Source organism: Pteronotus mesoamericanus, unplaced genomic scaffold (assembly GCF_021234165.1).
Source record: "Pteronotus mesoamericanus isolate MK-2021 breed Mesoamerican mustached bat unplaced genomic scaffold, CSHL_Meso_final contig_74, whole genome shotgun sequence".
Classification (NCBI taxonomy): Eukaryota; Metazoa; Chordata; class Mammalia; order Chiroptera; family Mormoopidae; genus Pteronotus; species Pteronotus mesoamericanus.
The window spans coordinates 32,175,899-32,198,707 of record NW_026555247.1 but is presented as its reverse complement, the minus strand read 5'-3'; the positions used below and the strand labels follow the sequence as shown (position 1 = coordinate 32,198,707).

At 40.6% G+C, this 22,809-nt stretch overlaps 1 protein-coding gene across 2 annotated transcripts in view; it reads right to left on the bottom strand.

The window, feature by feature from the left end:
* Positions 1-20,645, bottom strand: part of WDR7 (WD repeat domain 7) — a 287,900-nt gene extending 267,255 nt beyond the window's left edge. The window contains exons 1-3 of one of the 2 annotated variants that reach the window (XM_054583717.1): positions 20,261-20,645; positions 6,188-6,267; positions 2,023-2,194 (exon numbers count right to left, since the gene is read on the bottom strand). In XM_054583717.1, coding sequence (XP_054439692.1) covers positions 2,023-2,181 — 159 coding nt within the window. In that variant the 5' untranslated portion in view covers positions 2,182-2,194; positions 6,188-6,267; positions 20,261-20,645. The remainder of the gene's footprint in view (positions 1-2,022; positions 2,195-6,187; positions 6,268-20,260) is intronic. The other variant, XM_054583718.1, reaches the window with a different exon arrangement.
* Between the last annotated feature and the right edge of the window lie 2,164 nt (positions 20,646-22,809).

The window sequence follows — 22,809 nt, the reverse complement described above, 5'->3', positions numbered from 1 at the left end:
TCCTCCCTTACTCTTACCATCTCTCTAGGTACTCACTACACTACTGCTTCTACAGTTTCTCTCAGACATTTTATTGCCACCACGTTAGGCCAGGGTGCCATTTTCTCAGGTAAATGGAGACCAAGACAATGGATGACAAAATTCTAGCTCCAGTTTTTTATCCTTTCCTAGCAAAAGAAGAAGAAAAGAGACCACAACTTTTAAAGAAGGCATTTTGTGCCTTCCTCCTGAATGCTGCATTTCTTCTTATTGATCCCTAATAGTTGGCATAAATAGTTGCTAGAAAGTATAATACTTAAAAAGACCCTCCATATATATCAAAAGGCAATAGCCAAGCCACCTTTTATTTAGCCTTCTTTTCCCCCTGGATATAAAGTCCAATTCCTTGAATATCTATCAAGAGATATATTTCTCTCCTAGCTGCCTCTCCCTGCCCTAACCATTTCTCACATCCCCCTCAGTCACATTTATCCCTCCTACTTGAACTGAAATAAACATAACATTCTAGTGAAATCCATGCAGTAAAAGAATTGTTTCTGAAATCTTACAAGTTAAATCTTAACTGCTTATAATCATTCCAGTAAAACATGGTGTCACTTTTTTCTCATCACTGCATTGCTGCTTCATATTTAGTTGGCTATCAGTCTTGAAGGCAGAGCACATTCTACAACACTCATTTCCAGCTCCTTTGCAATGTATTAGCCTGGCCTGCCTTTACATGCTGTCAAAGTGCGTGGGTCAGTTTTCCAGTTGGCAATTTCATACCGAGGTGTGTACCTAAGAGCAATGCAAACATGTCCACACACTTGTACACAAATGTTCACAGCAGCATTCTTAAGCATGGCCAAAGAAGGAACCACCACATGTCTACCAACTGATAAAAAGACAAATAAATGTGGTTTACCCATACAATGGCATATATTTGGCAATGAAAAGAAATTAAGTATTGATACATGCTACAACATGGATAAACCTTGAAAAAATTATGCTAAGTGAAAAAAGCTAGTCACAAAAAACTCCACATATTACATAATTCCATTTATATGAAATGTCCAGAATAGGCAAACCTACTGAGATAAAACATAGATGAGGGGTTGCCAAGGGGGAATGGATTCTTGAAAATAACAGCTAAAGAGTACACAGTTTGTTTCTGAGATAATTAAAATGTTCTAAAATTGATTACGGTAATGGGTGTACAACTCTGTGAACATATTAAAAATCATTAAATTGTACGTGTTGAATGACTGAATTGTGTGGTGTAAATGTTAACTCAATAAGGCTGTTACCAAAAAAAAGGTACTTAAAAAGTCAACTTTCTGGCCACTACATTCCATGCCACCTATCACCACCCTATTTTCTGGTCCCTTTACAGAAAAATTCCTCCTGGCAGTTGTCAGAGAAGGGAGGTTAAAAATATGGAAAAAGAGAAAAGTAGAATAAACCGTGCACTTTTAAGAAAGACGAACCGGAGGTACTGGAGGCAGCCAGTGAGCTCTGCGTGAGTGTGTGTGAGACTGAGTGTGAGCGTGCCCCCAGCTCCTATTTTCCCAGCCTGTCCACTGAGGGGTCGTAGGAGCAGAGTGCACTGAGCGCTCATATCCGTAGTAATAAAGAACGGTGATAAATACATAATGATTTTTAAAATAAACACAACAAAGTGTACACCTTATTAAGAGTTTTGCTCTAAAGAAATTCATCTTAGAATCTAAAGAAATGCTCAAAATTGTTTTTTTAATATCTTTTTGGAAGCCTCCTTCAAAATGGGTAAAACTTTTTTTGAAAAATTATAAATGTAATATATTACGCCACAGGGGATAGATATTATATTTGAAAATAGCCAAAGCCTTCAGAAGTCAACTCTGATGAACAATGAAAATAATCAATCTGCATAATACCAATTTTAGTCAAAATGTACTTTGCAGAAAATATATTACGAAACCAAGTGTTATTCTGGATCTGTGTTATTCTCTATTAAGTAGTTTCTTACATTCAAAAAGCATAAGAGACATTTCAAATACTCACTTCCAATTCTACGGAAAGATCCCAGAGACATATCTGTCCATCGTGGCATCCAGTTACGACTGTGGCCCCGTCGTCTGTTAAAAGCACTGCTGAGATGCAATGTGTTGGTGCCCTGCGACCCCAAAGGACGATGGGGAGAACGAGGCTGTTTCCTGCCATTGTGTTTTCAGATCTGGAAATGGTATCAGAATGATGCCAAGTATTATAAGTGCATATGACATACTTCTATTATGAAGGCCGCTTGCACTTCCAAAGCCTAAACCATATATATATAATACATATGTACGCAAAACTACATACCATCTCATTTTTATATTATAAAATCTAATTAAGATCACAATCCTCACACCAAATCACGTAAGTGCTTTTGTCACTCCTCTTTCACAAAGAAAGACACTGACTGAATCATAAGGAGTCACAAAGTGAACAGTGCAGTAATGGAGCTCCAGTGGGAGCCCAGGCAGCCTGACTTCCCATGGTCTCACTCTGCTATGCTGCCCATGACAAGTGAGCTCTCCAATCTTTCCAAGTCTCCAAACTGGTAATACACATCAAGGCCAAGAAACACTCAGCATTGTTTCACAGTTCTCAGCATTAAAAAGAGCACATTCAGTGAGAAACTCATTCAACCATATTTACTACAAACCTATTATGTCTCAAGGTCATGAGTGCCTTTTGCAAACCTTGAGGGAAAATGAATTTCTCTTTCAACTCTTTCCTGCATAATAAAAATTTAGTTCTAGTATAAATACCTAAATACTAGTTCAGAGAAGTCCGAGAGAAATGGAGGCTTGAATAATCAAAGGCTCCACAGAAAACAGAAGACGCCAGGTCTTTTGAGACACTGCAGCGGGGTGGGGAGGTCACCTACAGGCCAGACAGATGGTGAGCCAAAAGAAATGTCACAGCAGTGATTTTTTTCCACCCAAGATTTTTAAGTGACAACAAAAATATGTATATAAACATGAACTCTTTAGAAGGCTGAGACTGTCCTAAGATATTTTTCAATAACACTCAAAGGATAGCCACTTTCTGTAAAAGAAACTAGCTTGGTAGCCACGGTCTTATTGCTAGTTGCTTTTAACAAATGTCTTTTCTTTAAACTACTACCTACACTACTTAAACAAAAAATAAAAACAAAAGACTCTTCAAAAAAAGAATAGTCACTAGAAAATTAGGCAAGTAAAAAAATTATTATTGACATTGGAATGTTTACTAAAAACAATCATATTATATCTTTTATTTTTTGTTAGAATACATGGCTTTCATTCATTTTTTTTCTCCCCAAACTTTATCCTTTTGCTCTAAATAAAAGGTATACATTTTTTAAAAAGTCCAAGTTCAGTTCCTATCAATAAATCCCTGTGTATATCATGTTCTCCATTTCATAAGCTACCATGACACTAATCATTATTTCCATATTCCTATTTGATATCAGAAAATGAAACAAGGCACTGAACCAATTTTAATAAACTTGGTACAGCATGTTGCTGGCTGAGTAACATATCTAACAATGATTTTCTCAAAATGAGAATCTGGAAGGAGCTCATGTTTCCATGGTGACAGCACCCAAAGAAGATGCCTCTCAATTAAACAAGCTCATGGCACCAAACACAACACAGTGAGATCGGGAAAGAACACCGTTTCTCTAAATATCTGAGGACTCATATTCAGTGCACCCTGCCTGGCTTGGAGAGAATGCAAACGTGGAGACTTGGGACTCAGGCATGTGTGTGCTGCAGGGGAATGGGCCCACAACAGGCAGGAACATTCTGGGATTCAGGTGATAGGGCAACTCAAGAGAACCTGGAAGAATAATGCATTGCAGAGCCCTTAAAACAAGTGAAAATAATCACCCATAACATGATAAAGGTATAGCTTCTGTCAATGGAAAACACATGGATCTCTAACTCAGCTTCTCCAGAAGCTAAAATAATTACAAAGATTTAGGAAAAAAGAAATCCCCACCTCCTCATAAAAAAATCAAGAACTGACAGTTAATGAGAATCTGGGAGTTCTCATTAAGGGCAATTAAGGATCTTCATTAGGGACTGGACTAGTTTTCTAGAGCTGCCGTGACTACAAACTGAGTGGCTCAAACAACAGAACTGATTGTCTCACAGTTCTGGAGGCCAGAAGTCTGAAATCAAGGGTAGGGTTGGTTCCATCTGAGGACGGAAGGACCTGTTTCAGGCCGCTCTCCTCAGCTTGCAGAAGGCCACCTTCCGGGCATCCGCCCTGTGTGCACTTCTGCCTCCCACTTTCCCCTTTTATAAGGACATCAATCATACTGGACTAGGACCTTCCTGATGACCACACTGTAGCTTGATTACCTTTATAGAGGCCTAAACAAGGTTATATTCTGAGGTATGGACTTCAACATATGGATTTTAGGGGGAAAAAATTCAACCCATAATAGGAATATATCCTTTTAAAAGAACATAACCTGAAATTAGTTAATGATCCAAAAAGCAACTCCCTTAAGAACTAATGGTAAAAAACTTCACTACATCTTTTCCAGGGGATCACAGTTACCTGCTTATCTGAGAAATAAGGTAAGAAGTTCTGTCTAACCAAGGTAAGGAGTTACCACCTTATGGAGAGAGAGAGAGAGAGAGAGAGTGTTTGGGGGTGGGCGAAGGAGGACCAGAATCCAAAATTCACTGCTGTATTTCCAAGGAAATTAGACTGTAAAAACTAACCTGTCCTCTCTCTCTCTCTCTCTCACACACACACTCTCTAATATATGTATATTTACATATATATCTATCTATACATACATACATATATGCCCTGCTGAAGGTCCTTAAATTGTACACAACATTATTTCTTGGCTGATGTACTAGAACAAGAGCTCTACACAGAAGTGTCTGTTAGGTGAAACATTTAAAAGATAATCATAAAGGATACCTAACATGAAACTGGCATGGGAATCACAACCAATAGCCGATACTGATATATCTCACTGCCGGGATTAGGGAAGTTCCAGTGAAATACAGAAGAAACAGAAACCACTTCTACAAAAAGAATAATCTATCAGAAGGGCTTGGTGACCAGCTGGAGGGTGGTACTGAAAGGCACAGGAGAATAAGCTTTTGGATCTTGGCTAGAGAGAGGAGAACAGAGAGTCTTACTTTATGGGACTCGTGGAGAAATGGACTTCTGGTCTCAGAACACACTTAATATTAACAGGGTATCAAGTCAGGATTGGGGGCAGACTGTGGGGAAATGGGTTTGGGGGGACGTTTAAAGGCTGAAGGCAGAGAAGACAGTAGAGGACGTTTGGGCACTGGGCCTGCCATCCCTCCCGAGCCAAGGACACATGCTTGCTAAGATGCTGCATTAGTTCAAAAATAGGAGGGCTCAGCCTTCACAGAAACTCTAACTTTAGACTAAACTTTTCATTACATGGGAAAAATAAACTCCGTAGTTGTTTAAGGCCATGGTTTTTGAGTTTTGTCACATGTAAACGTACACTATTCCTAATTGCATGTGCAAATACACACTACACACCCAAAGTGTATAAGAAAAATATCCACGGCATAAACGAAGTAGTTAGAAGAATAACAAGAAATTACAGTAAAGGAAAAAGCTTAAGGCCCCTACAAGTAACAGGGGGAGCTTTGTTGGGGGTTAGAAGGGGACAGGGAAACAAATACCAGGGTCCTCCTGTGCCCAGGCCCCTTCACACACTGGCAGAAGGTCATTAAAACTCATCCTTAGTTGGCCAACATGTGGAAGGTTAATTTGACTTAGATGGTTAGGTGGGTCACTGTATAATTTATGTATATTTCAATTTTATACAAGTCCAGCATAAAAAACTAGTCCTGTCTAGTTTATAAGAGAATTCAAGAAATTGACACCCCAAAGGAACACAGTGATGTTTCTTTCCAGCAGGGAAATGTGCTAGTTCTTATTTTCAAGATTCCTTTGATATTCTAGGTCCTCTTAATCTCTATATAAATTTTAAAATCAGCTTGTACATTTCTGCAAAAAAGCCTGCTGTGATCATGATTAGAGCTGCATCAAATCCATGTATCAATTTGGAGAGCACCGGCTTCTCTCATGTTGATGAAACATCACAGGTGCAAAAGTGCATTCTAAATCCAAGGTTACTTCTAAAAGGGATTTAAGGCAAATGTAGCATGTTTAACAGTGGACTCACAGACAGAAGAACTTCACTCAAGTCCTGGCTCTTCTATGCGATCTTGAAAAGGTGACCCCTCCGTGTCTCAGCTTCCCCATCTGTGAAAGAAGGACAGTGACACCCTCCTTTCAGAAAGCTGCCATGGAGATTAAGAGAAGCCAAACATCTAAGACAACTAGTAAAATACCTTGCACATGGTAGGCGCTCAGTAAATATTAATTTAAAGAAAAACACAGATCTTGCTACTTCATATACTGTTTCCACATCTACTGGACTGTTCCAATATGGCCACTTAATAATTGATCAAGTGGGATTTTTCAGCAGGTTAATACCTTTCTGCCACAACATAAGTGTACCACTGTATATATTTGTCAAACACAATTCTATTATCCACAAATATTACAAGTCAGTTCTGCATGACTTAAATAACACTACAAACTCCCTTCCTGATACAGAAATAGCTTTCAAATTAATTTCTGACCTCATAACAATAATTAGTATACATTTTGGAGCAGATTTCCCAAGTTTCCATCGTGTGCCTATACTATGGCATTACAACAAGAGATTAAAAAAAATATGAGGTAACTATCCCGTAGAAGTTACATACGTGCAAACAAGTACCACAGAGTGCATTGCATTAGAAATCTCAAGCGATAAATCCTGGGTTGAGACATAAAAGATGAAATGTCCTAACTTGAGTTCAGTGGGCCCAGGAAAGATTCTCGGAAGAAATGGTGAGCGAGAATGAGTAGGAACTGACCATGGAAGAAGCACATGGAATCACACGTTCTAGGTCCCAGAGGTAAGAGACCTCAAGTCTTTCCGGACAGTGCAACCCGCAGGGCTGGCCTTCAGAGCAAAGGGCAGAATGACAAGGCTGGCGGGTCAACAGGTACAGGACTCGGTGAGCCCTCCTAAGGAATCGGGAGTTCAGCCTGAGAGCAGTGGGAAACAGGCCGAGTTTTATTGATGAAATCTGGCTATCACCACCCAAACAGAGTGACAGGGAAAGGAGGAGGGAGCAAGCACGAAGGGAGGAAAGTGAGAACGTCCGTGCGGCAAAGAGGAACAGAGGCATAATCTGGTCTCGGAGAAATTATAATTCAGAAAACATTTTCGTAACATGGCACCAGAGAATGCACCAAAAAGGGTTCCACATGAACGGCGAAACTTCAGTCGTCCCTCACCTCTATCAGTAAGCCAAGTCACTGCAAAAGTTGGTGAAATATCGTTCTACCTCCTACTGGTTTGTTTTGTTTTTTATATGTAAACAGTTGCAGAAGAAAGGCTTTTGTGGTTGACAAAAAATAATATGGCTTCCTAATCTAGTCATGGAGAGGAGATATAGCTCAGCATCATCCTGTAGATTTGTGTTTTGGGGGACATTTAGATCCACTAGCAACTCTCTCAGGATCACACTGGAAACTGCCCCAGAGCTCAGAGGCACACGCAGGCCTCCTGGTTCCTCACCAACACACGCTCCTCACTGTTCCATATTGTCTTCATTTGCCACAGCACTCCACCCACCAGAAAACTTCATTCTCCTGTCAGTCTGGTTAATCAAGCTTTTACTAGGACACATTCTGCAAAGGAAAGCAGAAGTGCAGGATTTACAGGTGAAATGACATGCTGCCTGGGCTCAGAGGCACTCGAGGGAGGTGAGGGAGAGGAAAGCGGGTAAGAAGCGTTGGTGGGGATGAAGAGGAGACGGATCGGAAGTGTGCGCCCACGTTCTCCTCAGGAATGAAGGACCCACCACCCCAGCTGCTGACAACGCTGGGCTGCCAGCCCCGCGAAGGACCGCCCCAGCCAAGGGGGCAGGCGCCGCTCTCCAGCGGGGACGGCGCACAGCCCAAGGCTCATCTAACCGGGGATGTGCACGCTGGGCCCCCTCTGTCAAGTCAGGGTAGCACGGGCAGGGTCATTCGCTCCTCCTTTAGAGCTCCCCGCAGCGCCAACTGAAATCACACGGAGGCATCGCAGCGCACCTTCCCCTTCACGCCAAACCTGCCTCCTTGCCTTCCTCTCCCCGTGCGTGGAGACTAAGAGTGAACCCCAGTAAATCTGAGCGCTGACCCCCATCTCCAAGTCTGCTCACCGGGGAGCCCCAACTGTGAAAATGATGTTGACGCTCTTCTCAGTACAAGAGTATTCATTACATTATTTGCTTTCATACATTCGAAAATTTCTCTAACAGTCAATGGGTACCGGAAAAGAACTTTTATGTCCAAGAATCAGGGATTAGTAAATTACGATAGAGCCGTACAATGGAACACTGCACCATAAGATATGAAACAATCTCCAAAATATCGAGTGCACCGTACAGTATTTTACGCAGTACAGTGTGTAAAAGGCATTCCCACTTGGGGTTTTAAAAGGGGAGGTACGTATGTATCTATACACATCTATACATACATACATATTCACACATACAACATTTAAAATAATTCCGTAATGATTCCAAAGTTTTTAAAAAGCGGTAATGATGACTACCTCTGAAAAGGGAGAGTTAAGAATGAGACTCCACTAAGTGGGAACCCTAATTCTCAGGATAAATCCTTTGGTCTTAAGTCCCCCCACCCCAGACACACATCTTTGGGTATTGCATTATATTCAAAAAGAGAGTTCAATAAATACAACAATAAATACAATGGCCTTGATTTACCAGATTCTTCTGTTTTTAAAGATTCACATATGCACACAACATGAAGTTTTCAAAAAACGTTGGACCTCAACAAGAATCCACCTTTAACTTACAGTCTTTCCCAACGCTGGTCCCGTTCTGCGGTGAGCGCCCTGCCCCAAAGCCCCGGACCCTCTTTCTCTTGTTTCTGGTACAGCACACTCTCCCAGTTATCGTCTTCCTATTTTTTCAGTTTTCTTGTGCCTAGTTCTATGAGGCCTAGAAAGCCTTAAGAAAAACTCAAGGGACAAAGAAGGGTCTTTCATCCCTGTTTTTTATTAGATTTAGAATATTTTTTTCAGTTGATTGCTCATTTAATAAAAATATGAAGGTGAAATTTTCTTTCCCCTTGTGATTCTCCCCAACCTTTTGTTATGGAAAATTTCAAATACACGAAAAGTTTAAAAAGTAGTATAACAATCACTCAACAAATAATACCTTATCATATTTCCCTTGGCAATATGTATTTATGTATATACATATATATAAACTTTTTCTGAATCATTTGAAAATAACCTACACATATGATGATAATTCACATCTGAATACTTTAAAAATAAGAACATTCTCCTTCAAAAACACAATACTATTATTGTAATCACCATTATCAATACCATAATTCTCTAAGAGTATTTACAATCCATTCTATATTCATATTACTGATTGTCTAAAAAATGTCTTTTATAACTTCTTTTAACCAGTAAATAAAATACTCAAGTTTTATGCACTACATTTGATTTTGCCTTTGTTCATTAGTTCTAGAACAGTCCCCCTTCATTTTTCTTCATATTAACTTTAAAAAAAAAGCAAAACTAATTGTTTGTAGCATGGTCCGCATTTTAGATTTGGCTTATTTTTTTATGATATCATTAACCTTGTTCCTCTGTCTCTTGTTTTGTCTATAAACTGGAAGTTGAATTTCAAGGTGTCATTGGGCTCAAGTGAAACATTTTTGGCAAGACTACTCCGTAGGTGATGACACATGCACACTTCACGCAGCATCACTACATGTTAATGTCACGCAGTCCTACACTATTTGATCAAGGTAGTGACTACCACCTATTCCACCATAACTATTTTTTCCCCTTTAAAACTATCCATAACCTATGGAATGATACTCAGATGAGCCCATCCTGTTCTGCAATATCCCATATAATACGGGTATCCCTTGTGATTTCTAAAAGCTATAAAACAGTTAAGATCACATATGAAAAATCTAGCATCAGATCAATGTTAATTTCTCTACATTGCTTTTCTTTTTTTTTTAATCTTTATTGTTTTTTTACATTACCTTTTAGTTCCCTTGTGCGCCCCCCCCCCCAGCTATCACCACACTGTTGTCCATGTCCATGAGTCCTTTTTCTCTTTTGCTCAATCCCTCCACCCCCTCACCAGCCTCCCACCAGCTGTCATCCTGTTCTCCATACTTGCTTTTCTAACTCTCAAATGCAAAAGTAACAGAATACCTCTGTTTCTATTCCAGGACAGAGGCATTTTCATAGGAGGGTCAATATCATCTTGGTCTGTGTATTTCCTGTGCCCCAGGCAGGCCTCCTGAGACTCGTAGACAAAAACAAACTCTAATTCTCTCTCTTGAGAATAACTGCACGTGAACAAAATGTGACCTACACTATCCATCTATCAACAGGGAATATGAAAAGCAGGGACTACACACTACATAGCTAAATATACTTGCCATAGTTGCAATGAAAGAAGAGAGAAAAATGTTTTATGGTTTATTCAAACTGTCAGAGAACGTTCTAAAATTATTTGTCAAGAGAGTGTGTTCAAGTCAAATTCAGAGTAAAGTGTGATGAATGAAGTGATTGTTAAGATTATGAATTTTCCTTGTGATTGTGCTTTTGCTACCATTTTATTGGAGACGTGGAAAACACTGAATCAGATCATGAAAACAGTTTATTATAATGCAATGAGATAACTAGGTCATAAAATGTCCTGAAGAAATTACTGAGCTGCTGTCTCAGAACAAAGCATTTCTTGAATTAGAGGACTGTGAGGGACACAACCTTCTGAACACAAAACTTGTCACTAAATTGACACGATTATACTTTCTTACATAGTTGGTTAAGAAATCTACATCCAATGAACTGGGCATCTTAGGGCTGCGTTGTAAAAAGAAGTCCCAATATTCAGTTTCCCAAGGACATGTAGAATGAGCAGATGGCAACAGAAGACCACACTTAATTTCTTATTGCTAAGCCAGCCCTGAGCACATGAAAGTCAGATTTTGAAGCACTCTAGAGCTCTCCGGTCAAAAAAGAATGACAGTTTTTAAAATGACTCATAGATTTGGGGGCATAATGAATTGTTTAAAATTTACACAGCTGCCATTAGGACATCTGGACTCTTCTTATGCTCTATCCATTAGGAACCTGCCTTAATCTCAAGAGGTACTGATTAAGCTAAGAGCAAACTATGCCCACTTAGCCCCTGCGTTTTAGAGAGAACTGGTCCCATTTGGAAGAGCCAGCTTCAATTTTACCTCCCTACCCGCCTCTATTCTCACCTGCATTTCCAATCATTCCCACTTCTTTCCTTCATGTTGTCATCAAAGTTCTAAATTAAGCATTGAAGTTTCTTTCTCATTGTTCACAAATTGAACTACCCAAAAGAAGAAACAAACATGCTTTCCCATACCAGAAGTTGAATCTGTCACAATATTCCAGGGATCAGGAAGGTGCTGGCTAAGTATGAAGATTTGAGAATCACCCTGGCTAGGGAAAAACCCCACCTTCCCCATTTAGGAGCTGTAAACCTTGAGGAAACAGGTAACCTCAGAATGTCTTCATTTGTAGCATTCCCCTCCCCCTTGAATAGAAACTACAGGAAATGTTCTGCCTGTCAAACACTGCTGTTGACAAGGTCACCAACAACCTCCCCACTGGTAAATCCAATGTCAAATCCGAATCCACATCTTTCTAGAGCAACAGCAGCAGAGTGCACACTTCGTCTTCCTCAAAACACTCCTTCACTTGGCCTCCATGTCTTCACACTTTCCTGCTCTCTCTCCGGCTTTAGTCTCCAGTTTTCTTTCCTTTTCTTTCTTTTTTTTGACCTTTAAATGTTAGACTTCCCTTCTTTGGCAACCATCCCTCCCTGAATGATCTCACCAAGTGTCAGAGCTACATGTACATCTACAGATGTCAATGAACACATTGGCAATCCCCCATTTATAGCTTGGGGCTCTGTTCTGAACCCCAAACTCACATATCCAACTTCCTATTCAACATCTCCACCTGGAAAGCTAATAAATTTCTCAAACTTGACATGTTCAAAAATAAGCCCCCAGTCTTCTTCCCCAAACCAGTTCCTCCCCACATCTTCCCCATATCAGTCAACGGCAACTCCATCTCTCTAGCGCCACAGGCCAAAATCCGAGAATCATCCTTGACTCTTCTCTCACACATAAATTTTACATCCCACCGTCAGGACACTCTGCTGGCTATCCCTTCCACGTGTATGCAGGACCCAGGAACTCTTCAATACCTCCACCGCAGCCAGCCCCTTCCAAATCACCAGCGTCTCCCCCAGGAACAACACTGCGGTCTCCTAGCTGGTCTCTCTGTCTCCACACGTGTCCCCTTACAGTCTCAATGTAGCATGAAGAGTGGTGCTATTAAAATAAGATCACACATGTCACACATTGACTTGGAATTTCTCTGTGGCTTCCTGTCCCACGCAGAGCAGAAGCCAGACCTACACCTGAACAAGGCTGTTGCTCTCCCCATTGCTTACTCTCCTCCATCCACTCTGACTCTTGATTTTCTTCCAAGACACCTGGCAGGGTCTTCAGAACAGTGTTCCCCAGGCTTCTTCAGTGCACATTCCCTCACGTCCTTCAGGTGTCTGCTAAAATGTCACCTCACGGGGGCTTTTCCTGACTGTGATAAACTGCAAAACCCACCATCACAATAGCATTTTATTCTACTTCTCCAGAGTGCTTACAATCATTTAACATATCAAATTTTTATTTCTTATGTGCCTCTGCCACTATAATAGAAGCTCCATGAAGGTGGTGACTCATGTTTGTTTTGTTCTGTATTGCATTCCCAGGGCCTAGGATTCCTACCACATCAGAGGCACCCAAATATTTGTTGAATAGAGAAACAAAGTAATAAATGAAGTTTATTTGCCTTGCATTAAAAAAAAGTGGTACCCATTAGCAAAATACGTCTTGATTTTACACATCTGTTTTTCACAGGAGAGTTGCTTATCAATTTTTTAAATCATAATGTTAACAATTAATGTCTCCTCAATCAAATCTATTAACATGCTAATTGTTTTTGCCCAGCAGAAGGTGTTGCTGAAATCCCAGCCTCTTTCCTTCTATCTGAGACACGTGCACTGCCAGACAGATCCTAGGATCTTACGAAGCACGTTAGCGGACATGGTTTGCTTTAACTAGTCACTGCTACACTCACTATGGCCTGTTAATGAATCACAAACTATCTTAAACTAAGTGAAGTGGTATTTTATTTGTGTAAATGTTTCACTCCCACTAATTGTGGTTTTCATTTGTTTGTACAATATTTGAAGTATTTAGGGAAAAAAGGGGTGTCTTTAAGGAAGATAGTCAGATAAATAATGTGAATGTGGGAACAGAAGGTAACTGGCTCACAATCCATGCATTAGCTACCAACATGCGGAGCAACATTAGCATGTGCTAAACACTAGTAACATATCTTCAATGAGCTTGAAGGTTCATAAATTACAGCTGCTAGGGCGAATGGGAGGCCGTGGCTGAACAATCATGTATGTCCAGTAATTTTCTATTCTAAAAGAGCCTGCAGAATATAATATAAGCCTTGGCACATCAGAGACTTTCTCCGTCCTGACCTGACCAGTGCCCTAACGTTTCATCTTTCCATCATTTTATGGCTCCCACATCCCAAGCAACTATCGGCCAAAATAAACCCACATTTTCCTTAAACATTGCCACAACATTTTGGAAAAGGTGTCTAATTTTACTTAAAATATGCAATATTTTATGAATATAGAATATATGTTCTTTGACAGAAAAGAAAAACTTCCACTTGGCCTTCTGAATGCAGCCATGCTATAGGAGTTCTCCCAGCAGAACCTTTGTGCTCTAACCTACAAAGTTGCTTTAGTATCAGATACAGATCAAGACAAATGAACCACATGCATGGATCTCAATTTTTAAGTGAACCTCACAGTTATAGTACCTGTAAGGATGAATGTAAGATATCTGCTTATTGATGACAGGGTTTCATTAAATCACACACAAGCTCTCAGTTGGCCCTGCCTGTGATCAATGGCATGCATAAACGTACGATTACTAACTCTTTATAAAGTGCAGCAATGAAATGGACAAAATGGGAACAGCTTGCAGACCTCACTCACCCCATACTCCAATCATCAAGTTTATCTGTCTCAACAAATAAAACAAATATCACAGAGAAATGTAACAGATAAACCCAGGAATAAGGTCATTACCTATTTCCAGGCCTAACTCTACATGCACTAACATGATTTCAAGGCTTGTACTATGAATTTTAATCTTTAGCTAGTAGAGCACACACACCATTTATGTACATACATGTATGTGTGCATTTATCAGTAACATTTTTTCTATCAACAATAATCTACTTTAACATGGTATCAATCCACAGTATTTTTTTAAAACTATAAAACAACTTTTTTCTGTTCAGTCAGAAATGGAAGGTCATCTCATGCTCTTGCATAGGATGACCTAATATTATAAGGATGTCAATTCTCTTTAAAATAAATCTATAAATTCAATGTACCCTCAATCAAAATTCTAGTTGTGTTTTCAAAAACTCTAGCTCTAGAATATTAAAAAAATTCTAAAAATCCAAGCCTACTTTGAAAATGGGCAAAGAACAGAGAATTTGTCCTACCAGTATTTAACATAATTAAGAATATTTAACTAGCCATTGCGAAATGCAAATTATGACCACATGACTACACATCTAATAGAACAGCTAAAGGTTTTTTTCCAAAGTGATAAAACTAAATGCTGGCAAGGATGCCAAGACACTCAATCTCTCATACCCTGCTGGTGGGAATGTAAAATGGTGCAGCCACTCTAGAAATCAGTTTGGCAAAAACAATTTTCTTCAAAAACTAAACAAACCTTTACCATACAACCCGGTAATCACATTCATAGGCATTTATGCCAGAAAATGTAACAATTTAGATCTATACAAAAAAATGAACACGAATGTTTATAGCAGGTTTATCTGTAATAGCCAAAAGCTAGAAATGGCGCCTACATCCAGGTAAATGGTTAAACAAACTGTGGTACAGACACGGACGGGATGGAATACTACTCATATTATGCAACAACTTGAAGGAATCTCAAAAATTGTCTTATCCAACATTTTGAATGAATCTCAATCTCAAAATAATTCCAGTCATACAGCATTCTCGTACTGATGAATTTACAGAGATGGAAAATCGACTAGTGAGCAGAGGTTAGGGAGGGCAGGGGCAAGGGAGACAGATGCCACCAGAAGCGGGTGGCAGGAAGGTCTTCCTGGTGAAGGAACAGTTTTGTATTTTGGTTGCAGTGATGATCACATGTATCTACACAGCTGAAAAAAAGGCACAGAACTATATACAGGCATTGTATCAATGTCAATTTCTTGATTTTGCCACTATATCTATTTTATAGTTGTATAAAATGTAACCACTGAGGGAAACTGGGTGAAGTTATATAAAATGTAACCATTGTGGGAAACCAGGCCTCCTCTGAACTATTTTTTGAACTTCCTGCGACTCTATAATTATTTCAAAATAAAGCTTTAACAAAATAAATAGGAAGAATTACTCATGTAGGAAATAAATTCAAAGCCATAGTATTAAAACAGCACGTATTAGAGCAAGAGCAAGCAAGTTAACCAACAGAACAGGATACAGTGTTCACATGTATAAGAGAACTTAATAGTAAGTGTGGCATCACTAATCTACGGGGAAAGGGGAGAAGGACGCTAGGAAAACTGGCACAGTATATGGAAATTAAACTGGATCTGTACCTTGATGGGGCACAAGATGGGGCAAAAGTAGGTTTACAGTTTGTATGGAAAATAACACAATAACTAATAAATAATAATGTAAGAAAAAACCCCTGTGTTTTGTTTGCTTAAAACTGTTTACCTATTTTTACCACACCCTGTACAGTCACGTGCCCCTTAACAACAGGGATATATTCTGAGAAAGGCATCCTGTGGACCTCAAGAAAGAAGATACCAGGAAGGGTTCCTGGTGGCTGAGCTCAAATTAAAACCAAAAAAAAGGTCCGGACCTAGCAGCTATTTCTAAACAGAGGTATCTCACATAAACCACACCCCAGGGAGAAGCCAGCAGGAACTGCCTGCCCTTGGCCCTGAACTGCCTGCCCGCACTGTGTCCCTGCCATGTGAATTAGTCCTTATAAAGGAATTCCTGGAATTGTTTTTCAACCAGTGCACTGTCTGATGAGAGCTGTGCAGCTCTATCTCCTTTAGCATCCTCACTGACCAACCAGAGCAGCTCCATTCTGACCAATCAGGACAGTGCTTTTCGGACCAACCAAACTGCTCAGATTTGGAGTCCTCATCTGCCTGCGGACAGACCAGCAGGGCCCAGCGACGGGACTTCTCTCCAAATGTCAGCTAGCTCCCCTCTGGCTTGGAGAGCACACTTTTCTTTTGCACCAAGACTGAAGACTGTGTTTCCCAGGCTGGAGTTGAGATACCAAAAAAGTCTTGCAGGACCATACAGAATGGGTGGGAGCAATGCAACCCGGAGCAGAGCGGAGCAAGGTGGAGCGGCCCAACCGCAGCGGAGCAGAGCTGCCTCGCCCCAGGCCTGCCTCACAGCCCCGCTGCTTCAGAGTTGAGCTGTGACACCGCTGAACTGTTCGACAGCCTTGCTGTATCACAACGGAGCTGTTTTTACTGAATAAATTTCCCCTTTCCACCATACCCCAAACGGGGGGCTCCTGTTGATATTTAACTGGCACCAATGACCATGGGTTGACAGTCCTTGGCGATTTCATCATTGCGTGTCCATCGGAGAGAGCACTCGCACAAACAGGCGGTAGAGCCCACCGCACCCTGGGCTACATGGCACGGCTTATTGCTCTGTCGGGAGGAAAATTAAGTTCCCTCTGTCCTTCTGGGTTCTTGACTGAGACATCCCTATACTAAAAGACAGGTCAGCAGGAGAAAACAAACATTTAATAACATGTGTGGTACCTGAGGGAGACTCATGCACACTGGGCAACTCCTCCAAATCTTCTCTAGAAAAGATGTGGAGGGTGGGAGGCCAGTTCTGGGGCGTTACCAGGGAGACAACGGTAAGGGAGGGTAAGGCGGCTATACAGGTTCACCAACCCTGTCCTGCCCAGCTTTCGACAAAGGAGAAACCCTTACAAACGTAAATGTCTTCAACAAAGGGTAACTTATACTTGGTTTTCAGAACTTCTCCCCGTCTGCGGTTTCTTAAAACTAACCAGGCTAAAATAAAATAATCCTTATGTCAAAGAGGCATATTTAGGGGTGACAAATTCTGCTCCCCTAAGCTCCTAGGCTACAACCCTAAGCAACATGTCACTGTACTGAACACTGCAGGCAATGGAACACGATGGTAAGAATGTATGCAATGCCTTGAACTGTGACGTTACGATGGCTACGACATCATTAGGCAATAAGAATTTTTCAGCTGCATTATGATCTCATGGTGTTACCATTGTGTACGTGGTCTATTGACTGAAACATCGTTTCAAAGTGCATGACTGTAAAAAGACACACTCTGGATGTCATGAAGATCTATAAATTTTAAAGAAAACTATTAAGTTAATACATAAAATAGGAGAGTAACTTTGTGCCACAGAGTTGGGAAACAACTTCTTAAACAAAACCCCCAAAACACAAATGATAAGTCAAGAAAAACCTTAAATTTTATTATACTGCAATGGAAGATTTGTGTTCAATGAAGGACATCATGAAAAAAGTTGTAGACAAATGACAGAGTAGGAAGAGATATAATATTTAAAGGACTACAATATTTAAAGGACTAGAATCTAGGAAATACAAGAAACTTCTGCAGGTTAAAAAGAAAAGGACTGAAACCTCAAATTTAAAATGGGAAACGGGATGAATGGGCAGTTTTGTACAAGGCAAATCCCATAAAAGATAAAATGCACATGAAGAAATGCTCAATCTCATTAGGCATAGTGAAATGTAATTTAACAATGAGTTTTTCCTTTGTTATCTATCAGGCTGGTGGGGATATAAGGATACAAAAATTCCCATAAACTGCAGCTTGTTCTGGAACACAATCTGTAAATCTTTCAGCAAAATATGTATATACATATCCTATGATCCAGAAATCACATTCCTGGATACAAATCTCAAAGCAAGCATCATAGTGGTCTAAAAGCTATGTTTATCTTTGTATTGTCTATAGTGGTAGGAAAATGAAGGTAATGTGAGTATCCACAAGTAGGAGAGAAGACATAAAATGTAGTAGATATACCTTCTGAAATACTATGCAGCAGTTAGAAGCAATAGACAGAGACAGAAATAGATCTTTAAAGCACAGTAAGGAGGTAAAAAAAATTAATGAGATATATAGCACGACATGATTGCTACAAATGAAAAATGTGGGCACCCAAAACAATATAGACTAATGACACATACAAACAGAAGGATACACATCACTCAAATTAGTTGCTTATGGGATCCTAACGCGTTGATAGCCAAGAGAAGGAAGTGGGAATTGGAAATGAAAGACAATGAGATTTAAAAAACAAAAACAAAAATGGGAGGCATTCCTTGAATAGCCCAAAGCTGATCACTGAATCAAAAAGGATTAGCTCAATCCTCAGCACCTGATGTCCACAACAAACTTTAAGGACTCACACCAAACACAAAGCACACCACTGAAGCTAAAGGTCATCCTACCCTTATCGTGACAAAGGCACAAAACCAGCTCAGTACCTTTAAAGTTTTCAATGCTAAGACTGTTACAGATATAAACTACCCCACTGCCTTCACTTTAAAATAGAACTTATATCCAAGATAAAAATCAAATTGTAAGATACAAGGCTATCTCAAAATTCAAGTTCCCACATGACACTCAAATATGGCAAAGCCCAGTTTGATTTATCTAATGATCAAGATATTTTAAAGTTTAGTGACAGTTGACAATAATAATAAAGTGTATACTCTAGTTTTGCTGTTAAGTAGGACTCTGAAGCATTTTAAAAATGAAAATAGGCATTTAAACAAATGAATTTCTCCACCATAAGCTATAATTGAAATTAATGAGGCATCTTCTATTTACACTGTTCTATTTTTCCAATTTGAAATGACTATGACCTGCTACTTTGAATGAAACCAGGGCAATCTTTGATTCTTCCTACTAATAAAAGCATTTCAACACATTGTTTTCACCTTTAATCTTCCCTCCACTCCCCCTGCATCCCCCCACAATGTCTCCTAGTTGTGTGTATGACAAAATTTGAAAAACTGCAGTTCAGTTTCATACAACAGCTGAATCAATTGCCATCTTGTCCATGAAGTCCTAAGTAATTAACATCTGCAAAAGTCATGGCTTGTCTTTCTTGGCTCCTGACAACTGTTACTGTGAAATCCATATGTAGCTCTCACGAACCTTAAAATCAACAGCACCAACAATACCACTGCAGCTTGCGATGTAACTGTAGCTACCACTGTTGCAAACTGTAAGTGCCTAGCACTTGTGAAACTGACAGAGCAAGTGAATCAAAACTTAAAACGCAATTTCTGAGTCAAAGGCTGGGTAGTGCTGACCCCAAACATCGTTTCAGGATGCTGGCCTCATTTGTGAGAGGCAGTAGCAGGTATCGTCTTAGACCAAGTCCTAGAGCAAAGGGATGAGAAGAGGCAGGTGGCTTCTCAAAGATAAAACTCTGATAGACGTCTCCATACCTTAGGCAAGGGCAAACTAAAGAGGAGTGCCCACAGGTAAGGAGAGACCCTATGTACCCCCAAACATGCACATTACAGAAACACACTGTCAATAACCACCCACCCATCAGCACCAACCACCTTTACCCCATTTAGATTGCCCTGGAGAGCAGGGCTGTCCCATCTCAAGACCACAGCCAGTGTCACCAGAGGCAAATGTCACTTATCAGGCCAGGGAGCCCCATAGACCCCCTGGCAAGACCCACGATCCGGGCAAAGGCGCCTCGCTGGGGGCCTGAACCTGTAGGCGTGGCAAGGCACTGAGCTTCCAGCAGCAGGGCTCTGACAGCCGGCGCCGCTACCGGAGGGAGCGGGCTGTGACCCCTGACCTCGGGCCCCGTGACCTCCACGTTGTGGCTTAATCCTCACTGGAGACCCCCTGGGGAAGCTCGAAAGCCCCCTCCCTACCTGTCACAGCTTCATCTCATGCCGTGATGTTGTCTGTCGGACCACAGGTAGACGCCTAGGCAAAGGAGCACGAGGCAAGGACGTATCTAGGACGATTGTTTGTGGTGGGAAAATCCGGGTAGGAAAACCTTGGGGACCAAAAACCCAGCCGAGCCCCCGATCCCCACCGGGGCTGCACCGTGAATCTACTGCCAACGCCGCCGCTGCTGCCGCTGCGGTAAATCAGCTGACACCAGCCTACACTGCCGTGACTTTCGCTGCAACTGTCGCAAAAAACGAGGGGGAGGGAAATGCTCGAGGTTCCCAAGCTCTCCCGGCCTAGGCTGGAACCATGGAGACAGAACGGAAGTGAAGAGGTCAACTGAGGGCAAGGAGTACATGGCCGCCATTTTTGCTATGGGAAGTGTGGTCTAGGCTCTCTTCTCTCTTCGAATGCCCGTGCTGGGAGGAACAAGATGGAGGGAAGATTTACATAGCATGTGTAGCTTGTTTGTGCTTTTAAGCAGGGTGTTGCAGGTTTACCCTTCTGCCTTCGCGACTCGACCCAAGAACCTGAAAAATGTTCTGTAACTTGATGACTCTTTTCCTCTGACCCCCAAATTTAGCGGTTGCCCCATGAAGGGCCAGACAGAGGAAGAACTCTGCTACTTGACTAGAGGAAGTGTGGCCTTGTGCAACATTCCCGCAGAGGAGAGGGAAGGAATGTGCGCTCTCTGTGTGGGCAGCAAAGATTGGTGGAGCGTGAGTAGTGCATTCAGAGAGGACCCCGGTTCCTCCACTCAACACCGTCAGTGACAGTGGGATGTGTTGCTGCTTCTCTTCATTCCCCTCAGTTTCCCCCTGTACAAAATAGGCATAATGACCTCACGGACGTCTGGAGTTGAAACGAGCTCAACAAATGTAAATTACCAATTATGTTGCCTATTTGCCAAGTATTTATTGAATGAATGAATGAATGGCCATCAAGGGAAAACTGGGGCCATTCTGGCGGGAAATGGTCAGTTCTGTTAAAAAGATAGAAAATATTTTCATTCCATGGCTTTGTTTTTCCTTTACAATCTCACCATGTGTTTGTGGGACAAGTAAAAATTCTATTATAGTTCTCAAAAGTTTCCGTGTTTTCAAATCAGCTGGGGAACTTGTTAAAATGAAGTTTCTGATTCAATAGGTTCAGAAATGTCAGTAGGTTCAGGGGGGCCTCAGAATCCCCATGTCTAACAAGCTGCCAGGTAATGCCCATTACTGCTGGTCCTTGGACCATATCTTGAGTAACAAAACACTATGGAACAGGCTTGAAGCAGGGGTTTAGGGGATTAGAACAGAGCAGAAAAAACTACTTCGGGCAGGACAATGTCTTTGCTAATTTGGCAAAAGACAGGTAAGTGTTGGTTGGGACAAAAGGCTCCAGTTTATTTTTCAACTGTTTATTATTGAAGGTGCAATTTATTATTTCCCAAAATAGCAAACTCCCCTCCCCTTCGCCCCAGCTTAAAAGTTCTTCTCCAGCAACACACTCCACACCCATCAATGTCCTGGGAGGCACACCTCGATTTCTGTCACTAGGCTGTTCGACATTCTTTAGGCCTTTGGTGTTGTTTCTTATTTGCTGTACCTGTTCATTTGTAGAGACCAGCTCTTCTTGCCACCATAATGAGAAAAACTAGAAATGTTGACCACTGAAGTCAATAGAACACTTGAAAATCAATAATTCTGGAATTGTCTTGTACTGCAAGTTAAATTTCTGTGGTTTTCTTTGACTTTTGACTAACAAACTGCCTTACAGTCATGTGGGTTAGGGTGAGCGGGGTAGGGGGAAAGGAGAAAAGTGATGTTAAAGAGAAGGAATAAATCCCTTAGCCTGCTGGGTTCAATACACTCACTCCATCTGTTTTGATGATGAGTACTTTTAAGACATTAAGTTCATAATCTCCTTTATAATTTATAAGTACCTTTTGGAAATATAGGAACACAGAATGCTTACCACAGGATAATCCTTGGTTACATTAAAGCTTGTTTGGTTTGTAAATGAAATCTATAAGATATCTTTTCTAGATAAAGTTGACTCTTATGTTAAGCATGTATTAGTCAACATTTACTATGTTTCAGTAGATTCCTAAGAATACAAAGTTTAATAGGAACATTAATGAGAAGCTTTCAGACCATTAACACTCTGGGCCCTCTCTACCAAGTTTACAAAATGTATTGCCAAGGTCTGTATACAAGTATGTGTGTGCAATCTCCTGACCACAAGACTAAAATAAATATTCAAATGTTAGTGAATAAAGTGCTTCCGATTCAGAAAAATTCACACATTTCTATACACACATATATCTGCTTACATATAAAGCTTTCTAAAAATTAATATTTGTAACCAGTGGGATGATACTTACTTTAATAACTTATTTATTCCTCTAATCTGGAGGAATTATACAAAAATCTTAAAAAATTTAAATAATATATTTAGTTAAATTTGTATATTTGTTGAATGTTAACTGAAAGCAATGCTGAAAAAATGAGAATTTGGCATGGTTAGCTTCTGTAAAGGAAGG